Source organism: Pristiophorus japonicus, chromosome 9 (genome assembly GCF_044704955.1).
Source record: "Pristiophorus japonicus isolate sPriJap1 chromosome 9, sPriJap1.hap1, whole genome shotgun sequence".
Taxonomy (NCBI): domain Eukaryota; kingdom Metazoa; phylum Chordata; class Chondrichthyes; family Pristiophoridae; genus Pristiophorus; species Pristiophorus japonicus.
This window is the reverse complement of record NC_091985.1, coordinates 55,765,884-55,777,734: the sequence shown is the minus strand read 5'-3', so window position 1 is coordinate 55,777,734 and position 11,851 is coordinate 55,765,884. Positions and strand designations below refer to the sequence as shown.

Sequence of the window (11,851 nt, the reverse complement as noted above, 5' to 3'; positions counted from 1 at the left end):
TAACTGAACGCTTTGTTTGAAGAATGAACGGCATGTTTGAGCGTTGCCTGGCCACTCTATCCCACCATGTTGACTATTCCCTCTTATTCTGCAAATGAGACATTACACAGAAATAGTTACGGTAAAGAAAAAATGTACTGAACATTGTAACATTGGAAACTTTGTACCCTTTATTGTGGGACTTAAATAAAATAAAATAAGCTGCATCCAGCAGTGTGATAATTCAACAACATTATCGGAACATAATCCAGCATCAAGCATCAACAACATAGTGTGATACTGTAACATAATGATACTGTAACATAAAACATACGATGCATCCAACATCAACAACATAATCCAGCAACATCAATTCCTGCCCCACTATTTTTTCCCACCGTCTTTTGCCCCCCCTTCCCTTCATCACTCTCCCTTGTCTGCTGCTTTTAATCAAAATGGCACCAAGATGGCATGCAGTAAGGCTGCCAGAGCGCTGCTGTGTTGGGGGGAAAGACAGCATCGGGGGATGCACTGGACCAGCTCGTGGTGTGGAAGGCCCGGCTTCTGACTGGCTGGTTCCTTCATCGGTGTCGCCAGTCACAGGTAGTTTGGGTGACAACCGTCGCTGATGCTTGGTTGGCAACTGAGTGGGGGAGATGGAATGTTGTCATCCGGAGAAATGACACAACGTCCCATATCCCTGGAGCCACTCAGTCGCCGACGGGGCTGTCCCTAGCAACTGGAGCACCTTGCTGGCCTGCTTCGGAACTGTCACTTCCCCGTGTGACAACAGGGAATGCAGAGAGTATAGAGGCAGGCATGGACTGCATCATCTGCCCAAACTGAAGCAAAGCTTGTACCTGTGATGTGCCATATTCTGCTAGGGCTCGCGCCACACTCTCCGGGACTCCAGTGTCACTGCTGGAGGCCACCAGCCTCGTGTGAGTATTGATGGCCTCGCTGGTATCACGGCTCGCACCGACAATCTGCGATCCCACCTCCGTAATGGTTGCTTTCAGACTGTCAATGCTCGCGGGAATCCTACGCAAGACATCAAGAAGCTGACAGGTGACGTGGATGATCTCCCTGGACATTCCCACCATGTCCAGTTCCAGGTCTGCCTGTCTGTCAGCAGACTGACTTTGCCGACTCACCCTCCGGAGAGATGGCCTGCGGGATTCAACCCCAGCACTGTGTTGCTGCACGCCACTCGTCCCAAGAGCCTCTGATTCCTCGAACCCCGAGAAGGTCACGTCGTCCTCAGAGGAGCTGAGTCCCGGTGGTGGAGCAGGGGTCGATTGATGCTGCGCCGGAGTCGGCTCATCGGTATCCTCTTCCTCCTCCTCCAGGAATGGCCTGATGTGGACTGGTCTCTTGTGGGATGCTGCACCTGTGGCTGGTCACCTGGAAGTAGAAAGCAACAGAAGAATGGTTAGCAGCAGGGGAGGGGGCAGGGTAACATGAGGAAAGTCGCAGAGCACAGGCTCATTTGAAGAACCGTCGATACTCCATTATATCTAGTCCAGAGGCACTGCAGGATATTATAAAAACATAAGAACATAAGAACTAGGAACAGGAGTAGGCTATTTGGCCCCTCGAGCCTGCTCCGCCATTCAATAAGATCATGGCTGATCTGATCATGGACTCGGCTCCACTTCCCCGCCCATTCCCCATAACCCTTTACTCCCTTATCGCTCAAAAATCTGTCTATCTCTGCCTTAAATATATTCAATGACCCAGCCTCCACAGTTCTCCGGAGCAGAGAGTTCCATAGACTTACAACCCTCTGAGAGAAGAAATTTCTCCTCATCTCAGTTTTAAATGGGCGGCCCCTTATTCTAAGACTATGGCCTCAATTTTCACCGAGCCCGTTTTCTGGTGTACTTGCCCGAGTTGCGCCGATTTATTATGTGAGTAGAAGCACCAGGAAAAAATCTTCGTAGTTTCCCCGATGTTTGGCCTCTACTCTGCAGCCACGTAGCGTGGCCAGTCGCCTCAGGGGGTGGAGCCTGCGGTCTGTGTTGAAAAAAGGTGCTGGGACTTCTGCGCATGCACGATGGAAAAAAGTGACATTCCTGACGTCTCTGAAATGGTCGCGGATGCGCAGTAGTGCTCCGAGTTGGCAATCGGCCATTTTTAAAGAGCAGCTTGTGAGCTTATGTGCGTGTGCCAGAAGGAGTGCTGTGTTTAGAAAAATCCCAGCTGAATATAGAAGCAGTGCTGTGTGTGTCTCAGAGCATTGAAAAAGTGTTGTGTGTGTCAGAGAGCAGCTGCAGCAGTGCAAGATGCAACGCGGACCAAGGACCAAGAATTTCTTGCTGGAAGAAGTGGAGGCACTAGTTACTGTGATTGAGGCAGATGGCAGGAGCTAATTACCAGCAGAGGTCACATAAAAGTGCCACCAAAAGAAATGAAGATACGCTGGAACCAAGTTGCAGAAGATTACTGCGCAGTGGTGAACACCAAGAGATCTGGAAGCCAGTGCAAAAAGAAATGGCAGTTAGTGTAAGTAATATTTTCATTTATTCACTGCCATTGTAAATGTGACCAGCTGTATATGTCCCACCCAGCAGAAAGACACCGTCTCTAAAAAGTTGCATTTTCATCTTTGCAGAGGAAATTGGCCCACGACAAAAGGGAAAGAACTCGAACAGGAGGAAGCCCGGCACATCTGCACCAACTGACACCCTTGGAAGAGAGGGTTGCTGCTTTGATGGGTCCTGCCTGGAGAAAAACAAGCTATTGCACAAGCTGAGCCCACACTCGAGGGAGAGGGTAAGTCCTGTAAATTAATCGTGGCCTTTCAAATCAACCTGCTGCCTGGCCTGCGATGTGTGAGCCTACTCATGCCACCCACCCTGCCCCCTCCACTGCTGCTAACCATTTGACTGTCTGTTATATTTTGCAGAACTGAAGATGTAGAAGAAGATTCAGACGAGGATGAGCCTGAAGAGGAGAACATCTTCTAATCCAACCCTCCAGACCAACATGGGGGTGAGAGGGAGGGGGAGGGAATGGAGATGAAGGCCACACTGAATCTTGAGAGGTAGCGGTCATGGACAGCCTCTTCCGTGACTAGTGGTTTGAGTGCCGTGGGACATTCCATGGTTTCCCACCTTCCGAGGTTGCAGGTCCCGGTAGTGAGGTGCAGCGAAGCACACCCAGGGTCCCATCGTCCCAGGCTGCGGGTCCCAGTGGGGTGCAGTGAGGCACACTCAGGGCACAACAATCTGAGGCTGCGGGTCCCAGTGGGATGCAATGAGGCACACTCAGGGTCCCACAGTCCGAGGCTGCGGGTCCCAGTGGGATGCAGTGAGACACACCCAGGGTCCCACAGTCCGAGGCTGTGGGTCCCAGTGGGATGCAGTGAGACACACCCAGGGTCCCACAGTCCGAGGCTGCGGGTCCCAGTGGGGTGTAGCGAGACAGACCCAGGGTGAGGGGAAGGAGAACTCGACCATGCCCTGCTGAGATGCAGGATGTAACAGATGTGGTTCAAATGATGTCATTGAATGCGGAGAACATTGACCTTACCCAATCACTCCTGGACACCATCAGTGGGGTGAGTGATGAGGTAGCGGGACTGTCGGAAGAAGTAACAACACTCGCCGGGACCAAGAGGGAGGGAATGTCAGAGATAGTGCAAACCACGGCACTGGCCATGAGGGAGGGAGTGTCCGAGGTAGTGCAACGCACATCAATGGCCACAAGAGAGGGAGTGTCAGAGGTAGTGCAAAGCACGACACTGGTCATGAGTGATGGAATGTCAAGGGTAGTACAGGCTGTCAGGGAGGGAATGTTTCAATCCACTGAGACATTGTCAGGGTGCATGAGGGACGGCGTGTCTGAATTAGCTGCTGCAATAAGGGAACACACCCAGATCCCGCGCCCATTGACAGAATTAACTGCCACTCCCACTGCAATCCCCATACCAGCCTCTGAAGAGCCCCAAGTCAGGCATCAGTAAAGCATTCACGGATGAGTTGCTGGTGCAAGGCTCGAGCAATCATTAAAGGAGCACGATGGCCTGCCCTCCTCCGACATCGTGCTCTGGTCTCAGGCACTTGCATGGTTTCCTCCTCCTCCCCCTTCCCCTCCTCCTGCTCATCACCTGCATCTTCCAAATCATTATCATCAGCCACTCTCACTGCAGGTGGGTCTTCCACTACCAGCTGCTGCTGCCTCATGATGGCTAAGTTCTGCAGCATGCAGCACACAACAGTGAACTGATCGACAATCTCATGGGAGTATTGCAAGTAGCCTCCGGAATGGTCCAGGCATCAGAAATGCTGTTTCAAGATGCCAATGGTCCTCTCTATGATGCTGCGTGTCACAATATGTGACATGTTGTATTCACAGTCAGCTTCCGTCCGGGTTACGCGTACGGAAGTTATGAGCCAGGTGGCGAGGCCGTAACCTTTGTCTCCCAGTAGCCAGCTCTGCCCTTCTGGCTGCTGCTCAAACATGGCAGATATAATGCTGTCGCATAGGATGAACGCATCATGGGTGCTACCAGGGTATCTTGCATTGACTTGACATGATGCAATGCGTGTCGTCACTAACAAGCTACACATTAATGGAGTGGAAGCCTTTTCTATTCCTGAACATCTTGGAATCCTCCAAAGGTGCTCACAAGGTGATGTGGGTACAATCAATGCAGCCCTGTACTTTTGGGAAGCCAGCAATCCTGGAGAAACCCACAGCCCTGTCATGGATTGCTTGGGCGGTCATTGGGAACTTGATGAAGTCAATCCTCCGTGCATACAGTGGAGCCGTGACCTGGCGAATGGAGACACGTATTCCATGTTGAGAGATGGTGCACACATCTCCAGTTGTAGCTTGAAATGATCCGGAGGTATAGAATGAAAGTGCAGCTGTAACCTTCACTTCAACTGACAAAGCAGTCCACCTGCCGCTTCTTGGCTGCAGGTCTGGTCTCAGCAACTCACAGATCTCAGGGACAACTTCTCTGCGGAAATGCAGCCTTCTGACACAGTCTGCATCACTCAGGTACAGGTACGAACACCTGTCTCGATATACCCGAGGTGGGTATGGCCTCCTGCCCCAGCACCCTACGAGCTCTGATGTTCCTGATGTGATGAGCTCTAATCAATTGCCTCCCACATTGTACAATGATGCAGAACGCTTGCACAATGCATGGCATTGTCAGTATTGCCCACATACTTAAAGTTAAACTTTCAAAGAAGCTCAAAACGGCAGAAAAGCAGTCAGCACAGGTTCGCAGGTCTCTCTCTCTCTCTCCCCAAGGTCTTTATGGATGGACCACACCCAAAGGTCTTTTGTTCTCTCCTCTCTCCCTCCCCTCCCCCCCTTGAGTCTTGTGACCTCTCTCCCTCCTCCCTCCCCGGGCACCTAGCCTTCAGATTGGCTGTTTCCGACCCTCTCTGGTCCCTGAATGAGTTGCATTCCTGGTCCGCTGTGGTGAGTACCCTTTCTACCACCTGCCCCAGCCTCTTCGGTACCTTTCCGCCGATCGCTTTGTTGTCCCCGCCCGATGCCGGCCAATTCGCTCGCTCTCTCTCCCCACCGAGCCTCTCCATTCCTGAGTGCATGCAGGTCCAGGTCCTCTCCACTTCCCGCCCCTAGCCCAGGCCGAATGGCTTCCAATGTATTTACCTGCGCCGATTTCTTTAACTCTCTGCAAGGGTTTTCTCGAGTGGCCACATACGCTGGCCAAAGTAGAAATGGAGTAACTATTAGCTGGCCAAAGTTGCCTAAAAGGCCAGAAGTGGCGTAGGTGGCTGGTAACGCCCCCTTTTGAGCAAAAAAAAACTTACCTAAAAAAAACGTAACTAAGTCAGTTATGCTGGTGCAAATTGATTGGGGAAACTGGGGATGTTTAAGTTAAGCCAGAAAAAGCAGCCTACTCCAAAAAAAACGAAGTAAATACTGGGGAAAATTGAGCCCTATGTCCCCTAGTTTTAGTTTCCCCTATGAGTGGAAATATCCTCTCTGTATCTACCTTGTTGCGCCCCCTCAGTATTTTATGTTTCATTAATATCGATTATTATAAATCTCTACCTTTTACCTGAAACCAACACACAACGTGATATGTGAAGATGTCTAATTGCAACATTGCCAGATCATATTTTTTTTAATTTCAAATTTGTAAGGGTACATTACAGTCCAATCCAAATATCAATTCACAGTGCAAGACAGTTTCAGTACAGTACATGGCGCTCCAGTGAGCCTTATTCCAATTACAGTGCAGTGTACACATACGTTTCCATTGCCAGATCAGATAAACAGCGAATGAGGAGAAGGATAGTTTGACGCTTGTTCTTGCATTTCAAGGACCCCTTTTATTTACTCGGTGGATACTTTATGGCCGGATGCGACAAGATCCGCGTGCTGTTATCTACAGTAATTGTTCTCAATTTAAAATTAGTCATTGATGAAAATAGAAGTGCAGCGCGCCGGGTGCGTGCACGTGGAAACATCCTTATCTCCCACATACAAATTACCTTTCCCCAGCAAACCCTACCCTGGGGGCAGGCGGTTTAATATGGCTCAATTGCACCGACACCAGTGCTGACGTGTGAACAACGCAGTGAGAAATTAAATGAGACTGGTCTCCTGTAAGCTCTTGAGGTATAAATAGAGGCACGGGATGTGGTGAACATTGAGCCCTCTAGGTACTTCTCTGGATACATCCGAGCAGTGAAGTCCTCTAGCCTGGCCAGCATGGAATCCGCCAAACAGACAGTCACTGCAGAAACTAACGGCGTGTGCTGTGCCAAGAAGTTAGTCGCCAGCTGCTTTGATGGCTACAGCGATTTGACTTTAGAGTCCAAGAAAGTGACGGTGCAGAGGAAGGACGGGAAGACGCGCAGCAGAGAAGATGCACTGTCTGCCCTGGAGGCAGCCTACACAAGCATCCTAAGAGGGTTAGGGGAGAATCCCGAGAGGCAGGGGCTGCTGAAGACTCCCAGGAGAGCGGCGAAAGCCATGCAATTCTTCACCAAAGGTTATCAGGACAACATTCCCGGTAAAGTTTTTTTAAAAATCTACTCGACTGGAGCGCTGATTTTTACTGTTGCATTTTCTAAGCATATTTTAGATTAGGTCAGGAGCAGCAACAAATGGTTAAAGCTTACTTAATGACGGAAGTTGCTTAGCACTTGAAGAGCTGCAGTATAACAGAAGGCAAACTGACTAATTTTACATGACTCGCAACAAATCTTCATTAAACCCCACTGTCCAGTTAGGGGTTCAGTAACAACCAGAAACTGGTTTGATGCAGATTGAAACAGGGGCGAGTGAAACTCCGATGGGCTTGAGTTACCGTCCAGTTTTTGTGCAGAAGTTTAGAGAACGCAGTTTAAACCAATTCTGTCTACTATTCTGTCTTTAAAAAAAAATAAAAGTAATTGTAAAGTCCTGTCCCTGCAGTACAGATTCACACGAGGCACATACTGAAGTCAAGGTCACTCAGGACCTGCACGTTTATTACACAGCTCTCGAATGCCATACTTGCCTGAGGCCTGTCCTTATATACCTGTCTGGGACAGGTATCCAGTGTCTCCTGCAGTGCCTCCCTGGTGGTAAGGTAAGCTTGTGGTTACAGGTCAACTCGAGTTACAGTCATGTATAGCATGGTAAGATACAGTTATATACAGTCGTGTGAGATACATGACATCACCCTCCCCCAAGGTCTTATTGTCTTTATAGGTTCAGTCTCTCAGGTGGTCTACACTCTCGCGTGGAGCGTATTAGTTGTGGTTCAGTTGTTTGCCTTGGTGCCTGTTTTTCTTTCGGTGTGATTGCTAGTATCTCGCCTGGGCTGTCTGTTTCGTTCAGTATGATTGTTGGTGTCTCGCCTGGGCTGCCTGTTGGGATTGCTCTTTCCTCAGGTTGTTCCCTCTGTCTGTCCACCAGGTGTGAACATAAGAACATAAGAATTAGGAACAGGAGTAGACCATCTAGCCCCTCGAGCCTGCTCCGCCATTCAACAAGATCATGGCTGATCTGGCCGTGGACTCAGCTCCACTTACCCGCACGCTCCCCATAACCCTTAATTCCCTTATTGGTTAAAAATCTATCTATCTGTGACTTGAATACATTCAATGAGCTAGCCTCAACTGCTTCCTTGGGCAGAGAATTCCACAGATTCACAACCCTCTGGGAGAAGAAATTCCTTCTCAACTCGGTTTTAAATTGGCTCCCCCGTATTTTGAGGTTGTGCCCCCTAGTTCTAGTCTCCCCGACCAGTGGAAACAACCTCTCTGCCTCTATCTTGTCTATCACTTTCATTATTTTAAATGTTTCTATAAGATCCCCCCTCATCGTTCTGAACTCCAATGAGTAAATACCCAGTCTACTCAATCTATCATTATAAGGTAACCCCCTCATCTCCGGAATCAGCCTCGTGAATCATCTCTGTACCCCCTCCAAAGCTAGTATATCCTTCCTTAAGTAAGGTGACCAAAACTGCACGCAGTACTCCAGGTGCAGCCTCACCAATACCCTATACAGTTGCAGAAGGACCTCTCTACTTTTGTACTCCATCCCTCTCGCAATGAAGGCCAACATTCCATTTGCCTTCCTGATTACTTGCTGCACCTGCAAACTAACTTAAAAAAAAAAAATGGCATTGTAAATGTTGGTGTTTCCCCCAGATCGGGGGGCATGGTTTAATGTTTTTCTGTTAATTCCTAAAAGAGTTTCATGCACAAGGACCCCCAGGTCCCTCTGCACCGCAGCATGTTGTAATTTCTCCCCATTCAAATAATATTCCCTTTTACTGTTTTTTTTCCCAAGGTGGATGACCTCACACTTTCCGACATTGTATTCCATCTGCCAAACCTTAGCCCATTCGCTTAATCTATCTAAATCTCTTTGCAGCCTTTCTGTGTCCTCTACACAACTCGCTTTCCCACTAATCTTTGTGTCATCTGCAAATTTTGTTACACGACACTCTGTCCCCTCTTCCAGGTCATCTATGTATATTGTAAACAGTTGTGGTCCCAGCACCGATCCCTGTGGCACACCACTAACCACCGATTTCCAACCCGAAAAGGACCCATTTATCCCGACTCTCTGCTTTCTGTTCGCCAGCCAATTCTCTATCCATGCTAATACATTTCCTCTGACTCCGCGTACCCTTATCTTCTGCAGTAACCTTTTGTGTGGCACCTTATTGAATGCCTTTTGAAAATCTAAATACACCACATCCATCGGTACACCTCTATCCGCCATGCTCGTTATATCCTCAAAGAATTCCAGTAAATTAGTTAAACATGATTTTCCCTTCATTAATCCATGCTGCGTCTGCTTGATTGCACTATTCCTATCTAGATGTCCCGATTCCTATCTAGATTCCTATCTAGGTGTGAGTTCCACATTGTAGTCTGCCTCTGGTTCAGCAGTGTTGTTGGTAAATCTACTTTTGACTTGGTCTACATGCCTCCGGCAGGTTTGGCCATTGTCCATTTGAACCACCAGTAGCCTGTTTCCTTCCTTGCCTGTTACTGTCCCTGCAAGCCATTTGGGACCCCTGCCATAGATTAGCACAAACACTTTGTCCCCTACCTCATTCCACCTTCCCCTCGAATTTCGGACATGGTACTCGGTTAGCTTACGGCGCTTTGCCTCAACAATTTCATGCATGTCTGGGAGGATTAATGAGAGCCTTGTCTTTAAGGTCCATTTCATTAATAGTTGCGCGGGGGGAACTCCAGTCAATGAATGCGTACGAGATCTGTATGCAGTCGCGACAGGCGGCCCTGCAGCGTGGGACCTTGGATTTTGAGCATGCCTTGTTTAATGATCTGCACTGCTCGCTCCGCCTGGCCGTTGGAGGTCAGCTTGAACAGTGCCGTCTTAACGTGATTTATGCCGTGGTCACTTATAAAATCTTGGAATACTGCACTGGTGAAGCACGGACCATTATCACTGACCAATATGTCAGGAATGCCGTGCGTTGTGAACATGGTTGCGAGGCTCTCCACAGTGGTGGAGGTGGTGCTCGAGTTTAAATAGTGCATTCGATCCACTTAGAAAATGCATATAACTACGAGGAACATTTTGCCCATGAATGGGCCCGCATAGTCTACGTGCACCCACGACCACGGTTTGGTGGGCCAGGGCCAGGGGCTCAGGGAGGCCTCCCTGGGGGCATTACTGAGTTGGGCACAAATGGTGCACCGTCGGACACAGAGCTCCAAGTTGCGTCAATGCCAAGCCACCAGACGTGGGATCTGGCTATGGCCTTCATGAGAACGATCTCCGGGTGCTCGCGGTGGAGCTCCCAGACAAATGCCTCTCTGCCTCGCAGAGGCATAACTACTCGGCTGCCCCACATCAGGCAGTCTGCTTGTAATGACAGCTCATGCATGCACCTATGGAAAGGTTTGATCTCCTCGGGGCAGGCATCACGAGCCTCTGCCCAGTCACCAGTTAAGACACATCTTTTTACTAGGGATAACGTGGGGTCGCTGGTCATCCAGGCTCTGATTTGGCGAGCCATCATGGGCGAACCTGTGGACTCAAAGGCATTGATTGCCATGACTATCTCACAGTCCTGTTCATCAGACCCTTCCGTGGTCGCCGGGGGAAGCCAGCTAAGCACGTCAGCACAGTTGTCTATGCCTTATGGTGTAATCGTAAGATGCCAGCATGAGTGCCCACTGTTGAATTCGCACCGAGGCGTGGCGTTTATTGCCTTGCTCTCGGATAGGAGGGACGTGAGGGGTTTGTGGTCGGTTTCTAACGCGAACATGGCCCCGAAAAGGTATTGGTGCATCTTTTTGACACCGTACACGCACGCGAGCGCCTCCTTCTCCACCATTCCGTACCCGCGCTCCGCCTGCGAAAGTGACCTGGAGGCATAAGCTATGGGTTGTAATTTACCTGCACTATTGACATGTTGTAAAACGCACCCGACCCAGTACGCTGACGCATCACATGTAAGATCTAGCTTTTTACCTGGATCAAAGAAAGCCACACTCTTGGAACATAGAAGGTTGCGTGCCTTATTGAAGGCACGTTCCTGGGCGTCCCCCCAAAACCAATCGCACCCCTTTCTGAGTAGCACGTGGAGAGGCTCCAGCAGCGTGCTTAAGTTCTGCATAAAGTTCCCAAAGTAATTGAGTAGCCCGAGAAAGGCGTGCAGTTCTGAGACATTCTGGGACCTGGGTGCCAGGCGAATTGCTTTGGTTTTGGACTCTGTTGGGCGGATTCCATCAGAGGCAATCCTTCTGCCCAAAAATTCAACCTCGGGCGCAAGAAACAGGCACTTGGATTTCTTAACTTTTAGGCCTACCCGATCCAACCGCTTTAGTACTTCCTCTAAATTGCAGAGATGGGAGTCGGTGTCACTGCCCGTGATAAGTTTGTCGTCTTGAAATATAACCATCCCCGGGATGGACTTGAGCAGACTCTCCATGTTGCGCTGGAATATAGCAGCTGCCGACCTGATGCCGAATGGGCATCGATTGTACATGAAAAGGCCTCGATGTGCGTTGATGGTGGTGAGTAGCTTGGACTTGTCGGTCAATTCTTACGTCATATATGCAGATGTGAGATCTAGTTTTGAGAAAAGATTTCCTCCATCCAATGTGGCAAATAAGTCCTCCGCTCTGGGCAGCGGGTATTGGTCCTGTCGGGAGACTCTGTTTATGGTAGATTTGTAGTCCCCACAGATTCGTACAGATCCATCAGGCTTCATGACTGGGACAATAGGACTTGCCCAGTCGCTAAATTCCACAGGTGAGATAATGCCTTCCCGCAGAAGCCTGTCCAGTTCATGTTCAATCCTTTCCCTCATCACATAGGGCACAGCTCTAGACTTGTGATGGACCGGTCTAGCATCCTGTGCGATGTAGATTTTGACTTTAGCCCCTTTGAAGGT

General features: G+C 49.5%; 1 protein-coding gene across 1 annotated transcript in view; it reads left to right on the top strand.

Moving 5' to 3' along the window:
* The first annotated feature begins 6,684 nt into the window (after positions 1-6,684).
* gch2 (GTP cyclohydrolase 2) overlaps positions 6,685-11,851 on the top strand; it is a 64,592-nt gene continuing 59,425 nt past the window's right edge. Inside the window, exon 1 of the mRNA XM_070888690.1 lies at positions 6,685-6,988. Within this exon, the coding sequence (XP_070744791.1) occupies positions 6,685-6,988 (304 nt within the window). The remainder of the gene's footprint in view (positions 6,989-11,851) is intronic.